Below are 21,079 nucleotides of genomic sequence, written 5' to 3' on the forward strand. Positions count from 1 at the left end.
CGTGGCGCCGCTCCCGCGTCTTGTGTCCCTCGGCGGCGCCGCGCAGGCGCAGTGCGGGGAGGGAGGGGGCGCCATGGCGGAGGGCCCGCGGCCGAAGAGGAGGCGGGAGGAGGAGGAGGAGGATGAAGAACCCGGGGCCGCCCCTCACGACGGGGCCGCCGCCGCCGCTCCCTTCCCGCTGGCGGAGCTGCGGCTGCGGCGGGTGCTCCGGGAGTCGGCGCGGGATAAGGCCGTGTTCCTGCACGGGGAGGTACCGGCGGGCAGGGGAGGCCCGGGTGGGCCCGACGCCATTCTTCCCCCCCACGCTGCGGGGGAGGCCACGCCCCCTGCCAACAGGCCACGCCCCCGGCAGCCACATGGCGCGGCCGGGAGCTCCCCCGGTCCCTCCCCTGTCACCCCTTTGCCACCCACCCGGTTTCCTCCCGGAGAAACCGGCCCAGCGCCTCTTTATCCACCAAACCGTGACCCCGGAGTCACTTTTCCCGCCCAGCGCTGCCCAAATCCAGCCGGGGGAGGGGGCAGGAGGTGGCTGCTCAGCGCCGGACACCGTATTTTAAGCCTCATTTTATTACTTCTTATTAGTATAACTGATGCTTTTCACCCTGCCAGCGCGTTTTTTTGCGCTTGGTGGGTAAATTGGCGTTGAATTGCAAGCAAGATGCTAACTCTGAGGCTGGGAATAGGGGTGGGCATGTCAATCATGTGCTGTAAAAGGAAATTTGGAATAAATCTTTAAAGTTGTGGCTCCTCCTTCCTGCCCTGAAATGGCTTAAATTTGTACCCTGACCCTCCGACCACCTGGTCAGTGGCTTCTATGTGTCCTCACGTCACCTCATGAGTATCTGAGGTGACGTTGGTGACGTGGGAGCGTCCGGGGAGGTGTAAATGGTCTTGAGATGTCATCCTTATCCCGTGGTTCCCCCCAAAAACCACCTGTTGGAGCAGATTCCTGCTGCGCCTCCTTTATTTGTGGTGATTTGAGTGGGAGGTGGGGTTTGTCCCCAGGAATTAAGGGGCTGTGAGGTGTCTGCTGTGGTCCCTGGGTGAGGTCTCAGCCTCACATTCTCCATCCAGCGCTGGATTTATGTTTATTGATGGCTTTATCTGTTCTTATTCCAGGCGACTGGCCCTTCCGGCGAGGGCACAGATGCCGTGATCATCCTGGAAAAGACCCCGTTCCAGGAGGAAAAGCTCTTGGACCTGCTGAAGAAACATGTGAAGCTGGAGCTGCAGATGCGCAATGACATTTACAGCACCTACCACCTCTACCCTCCCCCGGAGCTGAGCGGTAAGTGCTTTTTGGTGTCCGGGAAGGGTTGGGATGCCAGTTGTCACCTTCCTGCCGGCTCCAGAGGGGCCGACATGGTGACGATGCCTCATTCCACCCCTTTTTGTCCACCATTTAACAGCCGTTGTTTATTTGCAGTCATCTGTGCTGTGATTTAAAGGGCTTGGGCATCTGAAATATTTCCTTCTGTTTTCTTTTTTCACCCATATCAGTTAATCTGATTAAGATATTATTTGTTCCCATGAGGTTTACTTTAAAAATTATCTCTGCAGAGCGCACACGTTGGCTTTTTCTCATCCCGGGCGTCATCTTTTGTGGTTTTATTTTTGTGGTTTTATTTTTGTTGCCCAATGTTACCTGTTAATGACGGACAAGTGCCGTGTTTGCCGAAGGGAGTTAAACGCTGGTAGCCCTGGTGCCTCTCCCTGCTGATTACACGTGTCTGTATGTTCTAAAACACGATTAAAAACCGTGTGTGACGAGGTTGGAGAGCTTCATCCCGTGAGACGGGTTCTTGTCACGGTGGAAAAGGTGTCCTGTGATTTGCTCTGTGTTTAAATTTCCCGAGTGCAGCGATTAATTACGCATTGATGTTCTCTAAATGCAATTACGGCCGAACAGGTTGAACAGTCCAAATTAATCAGAGCGACAGCCTGAAGTAAGAAGTCATGTGAATTAAATTTTGAAATTTGGAATTTAAACTCGAACTAAATTTTTGGGAAGTTTGTGTGGCAAGTTTGGTCCGGCCGCATTTTTTGTTTCACCAAACCTGCTGTTCTTTTGGATCAGCATTTGTGCTGTTCCCCTTGCAACTTGAATGCAGAAAAAGCCTCCGACTTCCTTCTGCTGAAGCCGCTTTTGAAATTAATTTTAAAATAGCTGGTGGGTAGTGGGACTGGCTCCTGTGCATCAGGAGGAGAAGGAAATTGTCTTTTTTTTGAGCTGAGTCACAGCTCGAGGAAGGAGCCGATGCAAGGAATGCGCCTCATAAAACCTCAAACGAAGGAGGAGAAATTTCCTGTGAGGCTGCAAACGACGTCAGGACTTCTGAGAAATCCCTGGACGTCGAGTGATTGCGGGGAAAGGTTTTCCTGCTCGATTTCAAAGCCCAGATGGTTCAATCTACATTTTCTCCCCATAACATCCAGCTCCATGCCCATTTAGCGAGGCGATTTTGCCATTTCCAGCAAAAAGCAGCGGTGGGACGTCATGTTTTGCCGCACCGGTGTAATTCTAGGGCTTTTATCAGGAAAAGTCTTCCTGCGCCACAGCCTGAAGCTTATTAAAAACATCTCAAAACGAGCAAAGTGGGAGACACTCCAGCTCCGTCTCTCCAAATTGTGGGAGAAATGGGAGAGCGTGGAAGGAAAATATTCAGTCCTGTGGGACGTGAGACACATCCCTGCCTTTTCCAGCCCAAAAACCCAGCTGGTTTTAGGCAGTGTGGAGCTGGGGGAACTCACACGAGCTGCGCTGGGGAGGTTGGTTCATCTCCTGGCGAAGAAAACTCTGATTTACACAGAAATAAAAACCATTGCTCTATTATAACGTGTTTTTTCCTCTCCTCTTGGCAACAACTTACTTCAGCCCTTTTTTTCCGTAAATTCCCCAAACTGAGCTGGTGTTTTGATTTTTGTTTCTTGTCTTGTGTTGTTTTTTTGCTCTCGTTTAGAGCAGGAGAGGGGAGAAGTTTTGTTGCTGCTCAACCTGAGCTTGTCTTTTGGTTTTCTCTCTTTTGCTGCTCTTTTTGAGGAGCTACAGCCTTGTCTTTATTTTTTTAAATTTTTTTTTTCTTTGCTATTACATCACCCTGCTAGAAGTGCCAGTTGAGTCCTGGAAAACAACCGTGTTTGAACATGCATACGGTGGGAATCAGCCTTTGTGGTTTTTGTATTTCGTATTACCAATATTTGCCTGTGGATTTCGTTAAGCCGGGTTTGGCACGGGATGAAAAGGCAGTGTCTCCCAGCTTGTGCAGCACCCACCTTAAAAAAAAAAAAAAAAAAAAAAACCAAACACCAACAGAAAAACCAACCAGAAAACTTAAATAAAAACCACACGGGGTTTTTCTCCTTCCTGTGTTAAGTTTTAGCACAGCTGGGAAGGCAGTGGCGCTGCCGCTGTCCTGGGAGTTGCGTCAGGCTCCGTATCACATGTTAATTTTGGCCAAAAGGGGGGTATTTTCACTCTCTTTCACTGCCGTGGGGCAGATTTACTGCTGCCAAGTCCACGACGTGCGCGTTTGCGTCTTGTCTAATGCCACAGAAATTCCACAGCAAAGCTTTTTAATCTCAAGGATAAATGGGGATTGTTGTTGGTTTTTTTTTTTTGCTAAACAGCTGAATGCTCTTTATTTGCTTTCTAGTGCAGGGGGAATCACCCAAACCTCTTCCCTTGGCTTGTTTCGTGGCGTTTTAACCCATTTTTGTGCTGGATCCATCCCTGTACCCTTGACTTCAAGACTGAAGAAAATGGCTTTTGTCCGTGGTGATAACTAAGTCAATAACGTTTATTTTCTAGAGATCAAAACCACAGTGGTGTTCCCGGCCACAGAGAAACATCTCCAGAAATACCTCCGGCAAGACGTGCACCTCGTCCGCGAAACCTGGGAGGATTATACCCAAATCACACTGCCTTTTATCCAGTCCCAGAGCTTCAGCGTTCAGGTCGGCTTTCTTCCAAGATTTGCTTTTTTAGAGCCCAAAGGAACACAAATCTGTAGGGAATGATTGATTGGCAGCCTGCGCAGAAGGGGGAATAAAACGAATCCTGGATTTGCTGAGGCTATCCGTTAAAAATAACCCCCCCAAAATCAGATTTTTGTCCATGGAAACATTCCTGGCGAGCGTCTGCTGAGAAATTGCGGCCGGCACAACCAGTCCTTGACCTCCGCGATTTGATAATGCTGTTTTTTGTCTTTAACTGCTTTTAAACGAGTGGAAGGGGAAATGTGAAGCGTAACAGAAATATCGGGGGACTACAGAGGCATCTCTGTTTTCTGCCGGTGGATGCAAAGTGCGGATTCTTTCAGGATAATGGTTTTATTGTGGTGTTGAGCTCTGGATGTGCATTTTCCTCGCTGGAAATGGCGAGAGCCGTCAGCTGATGAGCCGCCCATCGTGTGAGGGTTTAAAATTTGGCTCATCTGAAAAGAGCAGGAATTAAAATAAAAAAAATAAAAGCCAAAAAGGCAAACTTTGATTTCCTGCGGAGTTTCCTGCCCCGCTTTGCTGCCGGGGTCGCGGAGCACAGTGATCGTGTGCCATGCTTTCTAAAAATCACCGTGAGGGTCTAATCTGCTCTAAGATGCCGTTTCTAGGGGGAAAAGACCAGAAATTTAAGCAAAAAAAGCAAGATCAAGGGAGGAGAGGTGGGTTGCTCTCTAAGGATTTACTCGGATCAGTTCACAATGATCCTGAGTTTTGATGAGATTAATTAAACTTTCGCAAGAGTTCCGCAGTTTGAGTGTCAAGTGAAGTTTCAAAATGGTTTCAGCCGATTTTCTGCTGCCTTATCTTCTAGAGGCTTGGCTGGGGGCTCCTTTGCTAGTCCAGTGCTTAAGCTTGACTTAAGCTTAGAGAATCAAGTGTGTTTTGTTGTAAATGTTTCTATGCTGGGCTAAACTCTCTCTTTATTTTTTGTTTTTATATGCTACTTGCAGTGAACATGCACTAATCCATGAGCTTGGGCTACCTATGCCTGAGGTTTTGTTTTTCTTTTCCTCTGATGGTTTATAAATCACGTCTTTCTCTTTCAGTGGGTGTATAATATCCTGGAGAAGAAAGCCGAGGTCGATCGGATCGTCCATGAAAACTCAGATCCTTGCAACGGCTTCGTTCTAGTTCCAGATTTTAAGTGGAATCAAAACCAGGTTCGTTTGCTCCTCTTGATTTTTGAGGAGATGCTGCTTGCGGGATGTTAATCCAGAGGAAACGTCCACTTTGGTGCTGCTGAGAGCACAATAATTACATTTTTAGTACTTCCTGTTCACGCTATCGTTAAGCGGTGATATTGCCCAGGCCTAATTGCAGACACTGCAAAACAGGCGTGATTTATTAACTAGCTTCACTTCCTCTTCTCTGTATCAGCCCAAATCTTGTCATTATGGCTTTGAACCTAAACCCAGCTGTGCATTTGCTCCTGCTGAACATTTTATTTTTTGTTCAAGCCTCTACTTCAGGTACAAACCCAGCATGCGTTGTCCTTTAGTTGCTGCGGTTAACTCTCCTCCATGCAATATTAAACTTGAGCTTAGGAGCGGCTGCTTAACCCCTTGTGGGAGCGGCTGCTTGTTGAAATGCCAATTTTGTTAAGCTCAGACTGTTAATCCTAAATTATTTCCTTGGGCTCCCTTTTCGTGAGATGTTCCTGGACAGGAAGGATCAGCAAAGCCATGCCGTAAATCTTTGCTCGCTAGAACTGAGCTTTGTGACTTGTGTCAGAATTGCAGGTGAATGGGCTAAAAATTTTGGGTTTTTCCTTGATTTAGAGACCTGTTGTATCCCCGTCCTGGTCAGGGAGTGTTTAAATTGTAGGATTTCTCTTCTTTTGGGACAAAAACCTGTTTTCAAATATCCGGATGGGTTTCTCAAAGATCTAAACAGCATTTATATTTTTAGAAAGCCACTAACTTAGCAGAAGCAGACAGTGATTTTTATTTTATTTTAATTTATTTTGAAGTGTAATTATCCACAACCCTACATCTTGTTAAACATTGAATTCGGTCAGCGCTTCGGGAGACGCCAAATCCGGCTGCAAGCTGCCGAATGACCATATTGTACTGCACTGGGGTCGGCCGGCGACCAATTAAACCTCAAAAATCGTTATTTATAGAACCGGTGCGACCGGCTCTTTGCGCAGGGAAAACAGAGGAGGCTTTTAACTCGGGGAAGATCGACCATAGAAAAGAGTAGACGGATGGATTTGCCTTTAAAGTGGAGGAAATATTTGTGATCTTGCTGTTTATCAGTTGAGGTGAAGCTCTTTTCCGTGGCTTATTCCTGCCCAAACCCCAGTTTATCTAAACATTACACTTCGGAGTGTGGTGGGTTTGTCTTTATTTTGTCCTGGGAGGTTCATACTGGGTTTAACGTTTAACTCAACAGGCAGCCCAGAAAGCCACGGCTGGCATCAGATCTAAAGCGTTTATCCCTCCATCTGCTCTTTTTCTCGTCACTTTTCTCACTGTCCTGTCTCTCTGCAGCTGGACGATCTCTACCTGATCGCCCTTGTTCGCCGCCGGGACCTCAAATCACTTCGGGATCTCACGGCTGAGCACCTCCCGCTGCTCAGGAACATTTTACGAGAAGGCGAGGTAAGTGTGGGGCCAGTCCCGCCAGCCACGGTTCTCCGAGAGGTGACGATACGGCGCGATCCCTTGTGCCAAATTCGAGGTGTTTCGGGGCTCCTCGTGTTGATAATTTCCTTCTCCACGATGGTTTTTACCGACCGACCAATGGGTTTTTTCCACCCTCTTTTGGAAATTCGGAAAGTAATCGCGCCGAGGAAAGCAGAGATTAATTAATGAGATTAGTCAGGGGATCGTATCGCGTCGAGTCGCCGCCTGACCCAACGTGCTGGATTTCGCCACCGCAGTTTTTAGCTTTAATTACACCGCCTGGTAACAGGATCGCTCTAAGTTGCCGAAGTGATAAGCGCAGAAGGGAAAAAAGCTCGTCGAGGACACAAAAATTTTCCATCCGCCGCAAGGTCTGTCCGTCCCTGCGCTTCCCCGTGCCCTCCCCCCTTGGTTTTATCTCTGATTTTTGTTTTTATTCTCTCTTTAGGAGGCAGTAACGAAGCGTTTCGGCATCGCCGCGTCCCGTCTGCGCGTTTACCTGCATTACCAACCCTCCTACTACCACCTGCACGTGCATTTCACGGCGTTGGGCTACGAGGCGCCAGGCAGCGGGGTCGAGAGGGCCCATCTCCTGGCCGATGTCATCGACAACCTCGCTGCTGACCCAGCGTTTTACCAAAAACGCGCCTTGACCTTCGCCCTCCGCGCCGACGAACCCCTCTTCCAAAAATTCCGAGAGGCAGGAAGAGCGTGAGCCACCGCGGGTGCTTTTGTATCGATTTTTACTCTTAATAAAGCCTGTTCTATTTTCCTTTTTTTTTTTTTTTTCAAACTTTCATTGCTTTGTTTGTATTTTTTAGCTCTGATTTTGTACGCGTGCGGTGGAAGCCGTTCCTTGTGCTCCAATCGATTAAAAAATTGATGGATTAACCCCTTTTAGCATGTTGTGCTTTTTATTACGTATGATGAGCCTCTCAATCTTCTTGACCTGAAACTCAGCCTAAGTCCAGGACTAGGCTTAAGAAAACGCCGCTGTCCTCAGAAAATTCACTCATTTCCTACAAATTTACTCCTAGGAATAGGATTGTGGCTTTCCCAGGGTTTCTTGCTGCAAATAAATCGAATTATTAACCTGAATCCTTGTGAAGGCAAATGTGACCGCGCCTGCAGCTTGGCTTTTGGCTCATTAGTCAAAGCAGCCTGATTTTTGGCTAATTAGTCATAATTTGGCTTAAACGAGCTTGTTGGAAAGAGCAGCCCAGCCTTAACATGGACTTCTAGAGGTTTTGCAACACTTCTCAGTGCGCTTGTTTAAAAAAATAAACCCCGAAGAAATAAAATTTCTCTTTTTTTCTGCCCAAGTGGTGGCACGACAGGAAGGTAAAACATCATCTGATTAATAAATATTAATTAATATTCAGGTCAGGCAGTTCCCTGGTACCTTCTAGCAGTTGAACACGGCCACTTTATTTCTCTGCAAAAAAATGCTGATTTTGTGGTAGGAAAGCCAAGATTAATCTTTTTAGGGCAATTTTCCCCTCTTGTTTCACAGCAGAACACGTCGGATTTAGGAGCTGGAGGTGATTTGGCACCTGGGAATCTTCCGATATTTTCTGAATCTTCAGATATTTTGGAGAAAAAAAATTGAAAAAAACCCCAAATTATTTTGAAAATAGACTTTCTGAGGGCTGTGACAGACGCCAGAGCAGCATATTTTCCACACACCATCTGTCTAAAAAAGCACTTTTCACATTTTCTAAACCATTTTATCGATTTAATTTCCTAATATCTCTGGGTTGAGCTTGTCGTTACGAATTTTTGAAGAATTTTAATGAATTTTTGTTGCAAATTTTTCCCTTTCTCCAAATACCTCACCACTCATCACGCCGAATTAAACCGGCAATTTCTACTTTTCTAAATGAAATATTAGGACCGGGCGTAGTCATTAGGGATGAGTATAATTAGCGATGACAATTATTCTAACGACCCAGCAAACACTCGTGGCGTTTTGCAAAGGCAGCAAATAAATTTCCAAATATTTCCAAATTTTGGGGTGTTTTTTTCCAAACCAGAGCTGGGGAACGAGATTTTTTAATTAAAAATGTCTTTATTAATCTTTCTTGGGGACACGGTAAAAAAATAGAATTTTTGGGATGAATTGTTATTGCCGGAGTTTTATTAAACCACATTTATTGTTTTCCGCCGCAATAAATAATAACGCAAACCCAATATGGGTAATTTTAAGAAAGAAACCCAATACTGATGATTTGAAAAAATAAAATAACCAATACTGATGATTTTAAGGAAGAAAAATGCCCCAGATTGATGATTTTAAGAAATAAAGTATCTGATACTGATAATCGTAAAAAAACCCTTGAAATATTGGTGATTTTAAGGAAAAAAACCCATCCTCAATAGTGATGATTTTAAAAAAGAAAATAGCCAATATTGATGATTTTAAGAAAGAAAAAAACCCCAATATTGATGATTTTTAAAAAAATACCCAATATTGATATTTAAAAAAAAAAATACCCAATATTGATATTTTAAAAAAATACCCAATAATGATGTTTAACAAAAATACTGAATATTGACCATTTTAAAAATAAAATACCCAAAATTTACTTTTTTTTTTTAATACCCAATATTGACGGTTTTAAGCCGAGCCTTTCAGCGGAGCCCCCGTTGGGGGGGGTGACAGTGACACTCGGTGACAATGACACCCCCGGGGGGGCAGGGGGGGATCCTTTGCCCCCCCAATTTATTCCAAAACGCGGGGGCTCCGCCGCCCCCCCCCCCCCCCCCCGCCTTAAATTCCCAGGGGAGGGCGCTGTGATTTGAGGGGGAGTGTCGCGTTTGTCCCCCCCGCGGTGGGGCCGGGGGGGGGGTGACAATACCAGGGGGTGACAATACCAGGGGGTGGCTCCATGGCGGTCCCTCCCCCCGCGCTGTGCGCAGGCGCCGCCGCCCACCCCCCCCGCTCACCGTCCGCACGATCGTGGGTCCCCCCCGCGCCGCCCATGGTGAGTCTGGGACTGTCCCCAAAGTGGGGGGGGACACACACAAAGGGACCCCCGCTATGTGTGTGTGTGAACCGGGGAGGGAGCGGAACGAGGTGGGGGGGGGAGAGCGAGGGGGGTTGGGGGGAACGAGGGGGCTTGAGGAAAATGGGGAGGGGGTTGAGGAAAACGGGGGGGGTCAGGGAAATGGGGGTTTGAGGGAAATGGGGAGGGGGTTCAGCAAAATGGGGGGGTGAGGAAGTTGGGGGGGTTGAGGAAAATGGGGTTTGAGCAAAATTGGGGGGGTCCGAGGAAAATGGGGGGGGTTAGCAGAATAGGGGGTTTTGAGGAAAATAGGGGGGTTAGCAAAATAGGGGGGGTTGAGGAAAATGAGGGAGTTTAGCAAAATGGGGGGTGTGAGGAGATTGGGGGGATTTGAGTGAAATTGGGGGGTTCGAGCAAAAAGGGGGGGTTGAGGAAAATGGGGGGGGTTGAGGAAAATAAGGGGAGTTTGAGCGAAACTGAGGGATTGAGCAAAATAGGGGGAGTTGAGCAAAATCGGGGGGTGTTTGAGGAAGATTGGAGGGGTTAAGGAAAATAAGGGGGTTTGCGCAAAATGGGTTTTGAGGAAAAGAAGGGGAATTAGTAAAATTGGGGGGTTGCGTAAAATAGGGGGAGTTGTGCAAAATGTGTGTGGGGGTTCAGCAAAATGGGGGGGTTGAGGAAATTGGGGGCTTGAGCAAAATGAGGGTGTTTGAGCAAAAACTCTGGTGTTTTGCCTTTTTCTGGGCAGGGGGAGAACAGGCAAGCCAAGCTTATGCAATTTAGGAGTGGGGGGGACCCAAGCTTGACCCTCCCCAATTCACCCCCCACCATCGACATCGATCCCCCGGTCAGAAAGCTGCTTTATTTCTATCTTTTGTTGTGATTTTTTTTTCTTAATTATGATTTTTTTAAAATAACGTTGAGCCCATCCCGTCTCCGAGCGGCCCGTCCCACCTCTAATGAGCTCCTGTGTCGTTAGGCGCGCACGGACGCTTTGCTGGACTCGTCCTAACCCCGCACTTAATTATCAGCATCGTTAAATCGCTGCTTGCACCTCCAGTGAGGATTTAATAAGTGAAAACCTCCAGTTAAGCCCCAGTTTAAACTCAGGACTAAGTCTCCAAGCTGGGATTTTCCCAGTTTGGGGCATCCCTGTGCTTCAAACCACCATCCGAGGTTTTCACGCCGCTCTTCGCAACTTCTGCTTCTCTTTTTTTGGGTGGTTTTCACCTCGTTTTCCTCGAGCTTTTTCTAGGAAAATCCTGCGGCTTCTTGGGAGGGAAAAAAAAAACCCAGAAAAAAAAAATAAAATAAACGCCAAGTTCTTGCTAATCTTTTGCGTTTCCAGCTGCTGACCCCTCACATGTGACCCGGGTTGGGCTGGAAAGTTGTTGGTTTTTTTTTTCTGGAGGAAAGCGGAAAGGATTTGGTGGCGGCGCCGGGAAAACCGGAGCGAGAACCGCATCCGTCCCGGTTTTACACGATTTTTAGGCGCCGGCATCCCGATAAATCACAAATCAAGACGGGGCGCGGGTTTTTTGCGACGCTGGGGACGTCTCGAGCGCTCAAACAGGTGATTTATACTAATTACGGGTGAACTATCAAGGCGATATCAACACGGTGCGAATGCGCGGTCACGTATTTTTGGGTTTATTTTGATTTTACTCAGCACGTGAGCTACCGGGGCATTTATTTTATTTTGTCACGAATCACAATCAACCTAAATCACTAAGCCGGGTAGGCCCGAGCGGCTAGCTGGCTTATTTCCCTCGCTATTTGCCATTTTAAAAACACATATAAGCTGAACTTTCGGGGTTGTTTTTATTCTTTTTTATTTAAATCAGAACCTGAGCTCACGCCGTTGGAATTCCCCGCCGCGCCCGGGAGAGGCTCCGTCGCCTCCGATCGCTTCCAGATGCTCTTCCCCCCTTTCCAAAATGTCTCTTGCTGGCGTTTTTTTCCCCAACGGGATCCTTAGTCCCACGATCTGGCTGCGCTGACTAAGCCGAGCTTTAGTTTGTTATTTTTAAGCCCGAGTTACAAACTCGCCCTTCGGGCCTTCGCATGAGCCGGGGCCACGACTCGGATCCCACATTGGGTTTTGAGCTGCTTGTGACGTTTCCATCGCCTGTTTTTATTAATTTTTTTTTAATTTACTCTTTAAAAAAGCAGGTATTTATATATATAAGCCAGGCTGGAATTTGGGGCTTGGGGTCTCCACCACATCCCCTGCATGAGCAAAGGGATTTTGGGCTTAAACGTGACGCTATGGGGTTACAGCTGAGACTAAGGCTGGAGGAACCGGGGGGGGCCTTTGGGGATAAAAAAAGAAGATTTGGGGAATAAAAATAGGGGTTTTGGACTAAAAATAAGGGGGAACGCAAGGGTTTTGTGGGCTAAAACCCCTGTAAAATTTGGCTTTAGCGTCCTGGTCCTTCAGCATCGGCTTCCCAGGCCCCTTTTGCTCCATAATTAACAAATTCACTGCTTAATTCCCCCTAAATCTGCAAGTTAAATTGACATGTTACCTGTATTATGCAAATCCAGCTCTAAGTCTTAATTATTTATTTGCCTGGCTCGCCTAAACCTCTGGCTTTATGCCTGGGGATGCTCTTCTCTCGGAAACACGGCGTTTTGCTAAGAAATAAACCCAAAATAGGCTTTTTTTTTGGTCCGACCTGCGATGCTAAACACCCCCCTTGAAAACAGCAGCAATTTCTCATGTTTTTATTTTCTTTTAAAAAATTTTTTTAGGGAGGTTTTCATCGTGGGAGGCTCGTCCTTAAATACCGCCGGTTTATTTTTAGGTCCACTTTGGTTAATCCGGCTCCGCGGTTTTGCTTTTCCTGCCATTCCGGAGCATTTCATAGAAAGAGAGGTTTATGAAATGGTTTTATTTTTACGTCGAACGGTCGAATATATTTAATAAAACGATTAATTGTTGGGGGTTCTGCTGGTGGCGGCTCTTCCGTGGAGCATCCACTGGGACATGGGGGGACGAAATTTCTCCCGAAAAGGATTTAATCTTTAATAAGGGACGGGATGGAGCCGTTGGGTTTTATTTCCTTCCACCCCAAGCCACAGTCGTCCCGGATAGGAAGGTGGGCAGAGCGCAAGGCCTGAACTGTGGAAATTATTATTTTAATGCTCATCAGCAGGAGGGGCAACTGAGGCATGGAACCCGTGGAGGAAAAGCAGCAAAATTCAGTTTGGTTTGGGTTTTTTTTTTTTTCGAGGATTCTGCGGCACAGGGTGTTATTTTCTTGTGGTGAAAATGATCCAGCTCCTCCCATGGAGCTGGTAAGACCAGCTTTAGGCGAGAGTTTAGGTTTAAGGGATCTCACCGCCATGATTTAGGCTGAGGACGAATCCCTTTGTCCCCCCCGAGCAGCCCTGAGCATCCTCATCGTCATTTCTCTGCTTCTACACCACGAAATGCTTAATCAGGAGAGTTTAACCTTGTTAGCAACTCAAATCATTCATTAAATAAAAAATCTCCTTGTCGGACGCTTTGCTGGCCACGAGAAGGTGAATTTTTTTAGTCCCAAATGCAACCGGTTTGGCTGTTTCCCCTCCTCCCCCCCAAAAAATGTCAAAGAAGAACAAAGAACAAAAGCAGCTCCAAACTGGAGCTTCACCTGGCTGGGCTGGTTATTCCCTGGGCCCCACCTTGCTGCTAATGAGCTGAGGTAATTAAGCTGGATGCAGCTCAGCTGTGTGTGCCAGGAGAGAGGTTTTGCTTGGAGAGGTGGCTGCATGGCAGGAGGGGTTTGTGTGTCACGGGGCTTTTTTCTCCCCCAAAATCATAAGGATTTTCCATGAGGATGTGGAATTCGGACAGTTTTTGGGGGAAAAGATGTGGAATTTGGGCAGGTTTTGGGGAAAAAGCACAGGATTTGGGAGCGGGATGGCAGGACAGCCTGGGAAAAACTGGCGCTTCCTTCCTAAAAATCCAAGTAAGTTAAAAACTGGGGGGGATTTTGGTGGAAAAAAACCAAAAAACTGTTGGTACCTCCTCCTTAAAACACCCGTGAGCTCTGGGTGGTGCCGGAGGAGGTCGGCGGCTTTGCGGGGAGATCACACGTCCCATGTCACCCATGAGGACACCCCGGGGACATTTGGGGATTGCTCAGGATCCGCTGGATCCTCGGGAAGTCGGTGTGAAGCCCTAAGGATGTTTTTCTGCTTGATTTTTTTCACCAGGGGACCAGAGGACGGTGCCGTCGACCCCGCCGAGCTCCTGCCGGGACCCCGAGGACGGACCGTAAGTAGCTGTGACTTGTCACCTCCCCGGTGCCACCAGCATCCTGAAATTGTCCCCTCAAGACGTGTGTCCCCCTCCTGATGCCACGGGTGTAAATCGGGTTATTTTTTGGATATTCCCTCCCCATTTGGCTTGTTAATTTGGGAGAAAAGAGCCATGGGGACGTGCGAGCAGGGGGATAAATCTTGTCCCTGCCCCAAGGTTCTGGGGACAAGGGACATGAGTGCCAGGGTGGGGTTATTTTTGGGGTTCCGCTGGTGCAAAACAGGAGGCGTGGAGGAAACGGCAGCGAAACCTCAGGGTAGGGGTTAAGGTGGCGCTTTGAGCCTCGCCGAGGGGACGGTGAAGGGGTAGGTGGCTTTGGGGACCCCAAAAAAGGGACTTTTGGAGCCAAAAGCCACCAGGACAGGAGCTGCTTATGGGATAACTCAGCCCTGGGGCTCAAAATCCCATTTTTCTCCCGGAAAGCTGGGCTTAAATCTGCGCATCACTTGGGTTTTGGGTGCAAATGCTGATTTTTAATCATCACCTTCCCCTTGCCGCTGCTTATTTTTGGGGGAGAGATTAAACCAAAATGCGGGGTATAAAATCATTGCCCTTGTCCTGCGCACATCCGGCAAGGAAACGCCTTTCTTTTATTTGTTTGCGATAGGAAAAGAGCAGTTAAACCTCTATAATATAATATAATCATAATATACAACCCGCGGGAGCAACCCGTGTTTATTTTAGGGATGCGCTCCCGTGGAAATACTTGTTTATTCGCTTCTGCCCAAATTGTGCCTTCATCAGCGGGACATGTTGTCTTGAGGCTCGCTTGCCAACTAGGGCTGCTTTATTATTTTTTTTTTTCTTTTATCATAAATCTTTGGCTGGATTATTGTGTACCGAGGATACTGCGGGCTCAGGAAACGGCAGAGGTAATTAAGATTCCTTTCAAGTGACTCTTAAAAATAGGATAAATGTGGCTTGATGGCATAAAACTGGATTGTTTTTCCCTGTGCTGTGTTGTAGCAACCTCCCGCACCTGTGACCTGGGGTTGCGCTCTTGCAATTTGCTGGTTTTGGGGAAAAAAAAAAAATCCCTTTTTCCCCCCAAATTGCAGCATTGAAACATCCCAAGACTATAAATTGGGGCATCCCTCCACATCCAGCTCAGCTCCCGTTAAAAATAAATGTATTTTTTGAGGGGTGAACTGTTGGAGATTCTTGTTCCACTGCTTTAAATATATTTATTTTTTGGCCCAAACGTGGACTTGGGAGCGGCTTGGCTGGCGCTTTTTGGGTCGACGTGACTTGGGGAAGGGGGTTTAAAGAATTTAAATTATTTGTTCCGTGATAATATCCCACCTGGGGGTGCTTTGGAGGTTGTGACGTTCACACATGAAAGAAAGGGGATTTTTCAGGCGCTGTTCCCATCATGGGGAGCGGGATCTGCCTGGGAATTTCCCCCCAGCAGCTGCGGGGTTTGAAGGGGGAGGCGGCGGCCTGGGGTGAACCCGCCATCTGGGGGGGCGTTTGGGGACAAGGATGTTGTATTTGGGGACAGGGATGTTGCAGGGGACCAGGGCTGCTCTATTTGGGTAGCAGGGATGCCACATTTGGGTACCAGGGATGCTGTATTTGGGGACAAGGATGCTGTATTTGGGGACGGGGTGCTGCAGGGAACCAGAGATGCAGTATTTGGGGACAGGGATGCTGCATTTGAGTACCAGGGATTCTGTAGGGGACAGGGATGCTCCAGGGGACCAGGGATGTTGTATTTGAGTACCAGGGATGCTCCAGGGGACCAGCGATGCCATATTTGGGGACAGGGCTGCTGTATTTGAGGACAGGGATACTGTATTTGGGGACAGGGATGCTGCAGAGAACCAGAGATGCAGCATTTGGGGACAGGGATGCTGTAGGGGACCAGGGATGCTGTATTAAGGGACAGGGATGCCACATTTGGGTACCAGAGATGCTGTATTTGGGTACCAGGGATACTGCATTTGGGGACAGGGCAAGTTGAATTTGCTCTGGCAGCGCCTCAGGGCCACCTGGGCTTGTTCTTTTTTGCTCCACGTTTCCAAACGCTTCCCCACCCAGCGCTGGTTTTCTGCCAGGGTCCTTCACCTTGGCTTAGTTAGATCCGCTCCATGTCAAGGCTGCACATCTTGTGTTTACAAGCCTGGGAAAAGATCACAGCGACCAATAAAAAATTATATTTATTTGCCAAAGGCTGGTAGGCAAAAGCAAACAGTGGGGGTGAGAGCGGGTTTTCCCAGTGCGGGGTGATTTGGCGCTGAAAGAAAGAGCTGGGGGGGGCGCGGATTTGGTGCTAAAATCATCTCTGAAATTTTTTTTTGTGTGTGTAAATGTAACATATAAAGCAGCGAGACACCCCCATCCGTCCCCATCCCTCTTTTTTGCTATCAGACACAATTTTCTTTGTTCTGTGTCCCGTTGCTTTTAACACATTTTAATTGCCCTTAATTCCCTTTTAATCACTCTTTTAAATTAATTACCCTCCCTGCCCTTTCAATCCCAGCAGCCGGTGATGCCTAAGGGAAGAGCCTGGCTCTCCTGGGACCGTTTTTTGTCCTGTTTCTCCTCTTTTTTTACTGTATTTTGCCCCAAAAGCTGCTTTGTCAGGCAGGTCGCGGTGCTGAGATCTGTGTCCTCCCCCCCTGCAAAGACTGTGACTAATCCCTTAAAACTGGGATTATCCATTCCCGGGCGTGCACCTTCTCCTCAGCTGAGCATCTCATACCCCATCTCCCCACCCTCGTTTTTTTTTCCTCCGAGACAGAGCAGGGAGCAGCTCAGTTACACCGTGGCAGAGTCCAACCTAACTCTGAGCCAGGCTTAGAGCAGGATTCAAACCTTCCGCGTGTCCCAAAAGCTTTTCTCCCGGCTGGTAAGTGAATTTTTCCACTTTTGGCTCCGTCCCCACAGTGGCTGGTGCCAGGCATACACTTGAGCTTAGGCTGGGCTTAAAATCTCGGGTTTTGCGGCTGAAACCCCCACTGGGGGCTTGTTTATTCCTCTTTAATTTGTGTTTTTTCCTCTTTAATAATTTTATTTTCCTTTGGAATTTCGGCTGGAGGGTCCTTAGGAACCTCTACTGCTTGCCTGGTGTTAGAAACCTCCATATGAATCAAATTTTTGGTGGCTGTGGGGCAGAGAAATGTGAATTTATTGAGGAATAAATCCCTCAGGGAACCTTTGCACCCTCTGGGATGGGGTTTTTGGGGTCACTCCACTGGATTTTTACCTCATTTGATGATTTATTTTTCCCTTTTTTTTCTCTTTGCAGGTGACCGGCGGCAGCCACAATGAGACCTCCGGCCCTTGCCTGATCCTCCTCCCGCCCAGAAAAATGATCAACAAGTCTCGTGAGTCCCACAGGACAGGAGAAAAAAATCCCATTTCCCTCTTTCCGAGCAGAAACAGGGGGAATTTCCTTTGGGAAATTTGACTTTTGGGGTCAATGCTGCTTGGAGCATCCTGGGCAGATGATTTTTGGGTACAAAACCAGGATGGAAACCTGGAAAAAGGGACTTTCTGCAATCTTGCATCCCCTAAATTTGACTTTCCAACCCCAAAACTAGATTTTTCCACGCCCTTGACGCTGTTTTTTCTCTCCCCCCTGTGTAGGAGGGAAGATCCTTGGGGTTCTGGCGCTGTTCCTGGTGGCAGTTTGGTACGCGATCTACCGGGAAGACGGGTACACGCAGCTGTGAGTGGCTTTTAATTCTAGTTTTAAGGAGGTGAGGTTGGGCTCTGCAGGGTTTTGGGGCAAATTCTGGTGGTTTTTTGAGCCGGGGAGAAAGGGAAAAGCGGTGAGTGCTGTGAGCAGGGCAAGAGAGACACCTTCCGACGCCAGGCTGCAAGCCCAGCAACAAGCTGAGCTTACATCCGGCTTAAACCTCCCCCAGAGCTTTGCGGACACGCAGAGGAGCCGGCATTGCGTATTTTAATTTATTTCGTCTCTTCTCTTACAGCTTTTATTTCCCTGCGCAAGAAAACAAGACAACGTGTCCCCTGGGGGAGGTGGAAAAGAAAGTGGTGCAGCTCATCGCGAAGTGAGTATTTGGAAAGAGGGGGGGAATGTGGAGCCAGGACCACCCCCTGTGTCACCCCTTTCTGTCACCCTCCCTTGTCCCCGTGTCACCGGCCCTTTGTCCTCGGCAGCTACACCCGGGAGCAGCCGCTCTTCTTGCAGCTCAAGGATTATTTTTGGGTGAAGACACCGTCGCTCTATGAGCTGCCCTACGGCACCAAAGGCAGCGGTGAGTCCCAGCGGCGCGTTCGTCCATCTGTCTGTCCATCCCACCGCCTCCCCCGCACCGGCCCGGGAGATTTTCACTTCCAAACACACGCAGGTTGATTTTTCAGGGGGCAAATGTTTAATTTTTTTCTCCTCCTTGCCACGTTCGCTTTATTTTTAGACTTCATGACGTGTATCTACCTGCCCTGGGTGTGTGTGTGGTCCCTGTAAAGATGTTTTGGGTGTGTCGGGCTTTACTAAACTCCTGCTGAGGATTATTTGTGATGATTAAGAGCAGGAGATGGGGCACCACCCAGGAACTCACCTTCTCCTCACCTTTGCTTTGCAGAAGACGTTCTCCTGCGCTTGTTGTCCATCACCCACTACTCCCTGCCTGAGAGCATCCAGAGGTGACACCGGGGGAGTGTTTGGGGACATTTTTCCTCCTTTTTTTTTTTTTTTTAATTTGAGGCCGGGGTGGGGGGGATTTGCTCATTTTTGGCCCCAAATTTGGCCAAATCGCAGAATCACAAAATGATTGTGGTCGAAGATGAGCTCTGGAGGTGCTCTGGTTTAACCCAGGGGTGGTGGTTGCAGGGTTGAAACCTCGCCTTGAGGGTTAAAACCCTGCCTTTGGGGGTTAAACCTGGCTGGGTTTAGGCCAGGTCTTGCTAAGCTGGGGCTTTTCTCCTGCAGGCTGAAGTGCCGCAGGTGCGTGGTGGTTGGCAACGGCCACCGGCTGCGCAACAGCTCCATGGGTGAGACCATTGACGCTTACGACATCGTCATCAGGTAAGTCCCTGTGTCCCACCCCTCCCCGCTGCCGCCATTGCCGCTGCTGCCACATCCCCGTGTCCCCTCCCCAAGGTTAAACAACGCCCCGGTCCACGGTTACGAGCAGGACGTGGGTTCCAAAACCACCATGAGGCTTTTTTACCCCGAATCGGCTCATTTTAACCCCCGGAGGGAAAACAACCTGGAGACGCTGCTGGTGCTGGTGCCCTTCAAACCTGTGGATTTCCAGTGGCTGGAGGCAATCCTCAAAGACAAAAAAAGGGTGAGGGGGGGTAAAACTGAGTCTAAACCTCATCCTAACCTCCCCCACAAGGATGGAGATGAGCTGTGGTGTCCTCCGGCAGGTTCACAAAGGGTTTTGGAAACAGCCGCCGCTGATCTGGGACGCCGACCCACAGCGCGTGCGCGTCCTCAACCCCTATTTCATGGAGGTGACGGCGGCCAAGCTGCTCAACCTGCCCATGAAGCAGCTGCGGAAGGTCAAACAGGTACAGAACAGGGGGTTGATGTGTCCCCCCCCCCCCTCCCAAGGGACAGGGGAGGTGACAGGTGTTGTCCCCAACCCAGAAACCCACCACAGGGCTGTTGGCCATCACCCTGGCCCTGCACCTCTGCGACCTAGTGCACATTGCCGGCTTCGGCTACCCCGACTTGGCCAACAAGAAGCAAACCATCCACTACTATGAGCAGATCACGCTCAAGTCCATGGCCGTGAGTGTCCAACTCCCCTTTTTGTCCTTGTCATCCCCAGTTTTGTCCTTATCACCCTCAATTTTATCCCCGTCATCTCCAATTTTGTCCCCAGGAGCGTCCTCGTGACGCTGAGCGGGACATTCTTCTCCGTGGGTCAACCCAACGCGATGGGTTGGCCAAGGTGGGGAGTTGGGAGGAGGAAAATATGCCCAAACCCCCTTCCTGTCCCTGGTGTCACCTCCTGTCCCCGTTGTCCCCTCCTGTTCCCAGGCATCGGAGCACAACGTGTCCCATGAGGCCATGGCCATCAAGCGGATGCTGGAGCTGGGGCTGCTCAAGAACCTCACCTACTTCTGAGGCCACCGTGGGGACAACGACTCCCCCGCCACTGAGAGGGGGACACTGTGTCCTTGTCACCCCCCTGGGGACAGTGCTGGGGGGCTGTGCTGGCCCACGGGTCCCCCCGGGGTTGGGGGCGGCTCTTTGTGGGGGGGGCGCAGGGAGCCCCCCCTGCCTGCTGCACCTTTTGCTACCAACGCACTGACGCTCCCCAGGACCTTGGTGGGGGGGATTTTGGGGGTGGGGGGGGTCCCTCCCAGCCGGTCTGGGGGGGCGGGTCGGGGGGTTCCCTTAATCCCCTCAGATTTAGACGAGGGCCCCGCACAGGGGCTGATTTTGGGGGTGCCGGGATCCCCCATGTCACCTCCTGCTCCCCAAATATTTAATTCCTCCCCCCTTATTTTTTAAATGTTCTTTTTTACCGGGTCTTAGCGCTGGGGTGACCTTGGGGACCCTTTGCTGGGGGTGGGGTGGGGGGCGGAGTTAATTTAATTAATTTAAAAGCTTATTTATCATGGAGCCTCCATCACCCCTTGGGTGAGGGGACAAGGGGGTGCTTGGATCCAGGGAATGGGGGTGTCCCCCCTCAGGGTGCAGGGTCCCCTGTGGGAGGGACACCAAATAAAGGTCCCTTGTGTCCCTGTGTCCCCAGCGCTGGCCCTTACCTTTTGTGCCTCAGTTTCCCTTTGTCATCGGTCCATGCCCCCAAGGTGGGGACCCCCTGACCCTCCCCTCCACAAGGTGACACTGGTGTCCCCAACCTCTGCCACGAGAAACAACCTCTTGTATTGACTGCTACAGCGTGGAGGGGGGGGGTCCTTGTGTCACCTGTGTCCCCCCCCATCCTGTCCCATGTGCGGGGATCCCCCAAAATGATCTCTTAAGTACGGACAGCGAACACCAAGACGCAGGGGAGGGGGCGGCAAGCGGCTGGTGGGGCGGACACACATGGATGTCCTCAAACCCATGGAGGGGACACGGTGTGTGGGTGCCCCCAGCCCTGCGGAGGGGACAGGGGTACACATCCCCGGGGCTCAGTGTGACCTCGGGGGGGGTTGTGCTTAGCGAATCGGGGAGGGGGATGAACTGGGTCTGGCCTCTTCCCTCT

The 21,079-nt window shown here is 49.3% G+C and overlaps 2 protein-coding genes across 8 annotated transcripts; both read left to right on the top strand.

Annotated features, from left to right (window-relative positions):
* The first annotated feature begins 29 nt into the window (after positions 1–29).
* DCPS (decapping enzyme, scavenger) lies at positions 30–7,402 on the top strand. The gene is made up of 6 exons (XM_065652064.1): positions 30–250; positions 1,120–1,288; positions 3,809–3,954; positions 5,046–5,159; positions 6,492–6,602; positions 7,075–7,402. The coding sequence occupies exons 1-6, from the start codon at positions 74–76 to the stop codon at positions 7,339–7,341; spliced, it is 984 nt and encodes a 327-aa protein (XP_065508136.1). The 5' UTR covers positions 30–73; the 3' UTR covers positions 7,342–7,402.
* ST3GAL4 (ST3 beta-galactoside alpha-2,3-sialyltransferase 4) lies at positions 6,521–20,184 on the top strand. 7 transcript variants are annotated; one of them, XM_065652063.1, is made up of 13 exons: positions 6,585–6,602; positions 13,835–13,895; positions 14,785–14,812; positions 17,191–17,269; positions 17,532–17,613; positions 17,879–17,959; positions 18,069–18,166; positions 18,494–18,554; positions 18,841–18,936; positions 19,012–19,201; positions 19,284–19,427; positions 19,507–19,650; positions 19,903–20,184. In XM_065652063.1, the coding sequence occupies exons 4-13, from the start codon at positions 17,254–17,256 to the stop codon at positions 19,987–19,989; spliced, it is 999 nt and encodes a 332-aa protein (XP_065508135.1). In that variant the 5' UTR covers positions 6,585–6,602; positions 13,835–13,895; positions 14,785–14,812; positions 17,191–17,253; the 3' UTR covers positions 19,990–20,184. The 7 variants fall into 7 exon arrangements, with proteins under 7 accessions (XP_065508132.1, XP_065508135.1, XP_065508133.1 ...); XM_065652061.1 differs by lacking the exon at positions 6,585–6,602 and adding an exon at positions 9,565–9,610; XM_065652060.1 differs by lacking the exon at positions 14,785–14,812 and having other exon boundaries at positions 6,521–6,602.
* The last annotated feature ends 895 nt before the right edge of the window (positions 20,185–21,079 follow it).

This window comes from Caloenas nicobarica, chromosome 26 (assembly GCF_036013445.1).
Source record: "Caloenas nicobarica isolate bCalNic1 chromosome 26, bCalNic1.hap1, whole genome shotgun sequence".
NCBI lineage: Eukaryota > Metazoa > Chordata > Aves > Columbiformes > Columbidae > Caloenas > Caloenas nicobarica.

Coding starts and splice junctions, on each gene's coding strand:
- DCPS (XM_065652064.1), top strand. CDS start 74: ATGGCGGAGGGCCCGCGGCCGAAGAGGAGGCGGGAGGAGGAGGAGGAG. Junction 3,955..5,045: donor CCCAGAGCTTCAGCGTTCAG/GTCGGCTTTCTT, acceptor TTTCTCTTTCAG/TGGGTGTATAATATCCTGGA. Junction 6,603..7,074: donor ACATTTTACGAGAAGGCGAG/GTAAGTGTGGGG, acceptor TTCTCTCTTTAG/GAGGCAGTAACGAAGCGTTT.
- ST3GAL4 (XM_065652060.1), top strand. Junction 18,167..18,493: donor CTACGGCACCAAAGGCAGCG/GTGAGTCCCAGC, acceptor TTTGCTTTGCAG/AAGACGTTCTCCTGCGCTTG. Junction 19,202..19,283: donor TCCTCAAAGACAAAAAAAGG/GTGAGGGGGGGT, acceptor GTCCTCCGGCAG/GTTCACAAAGGGTTTTGGAA.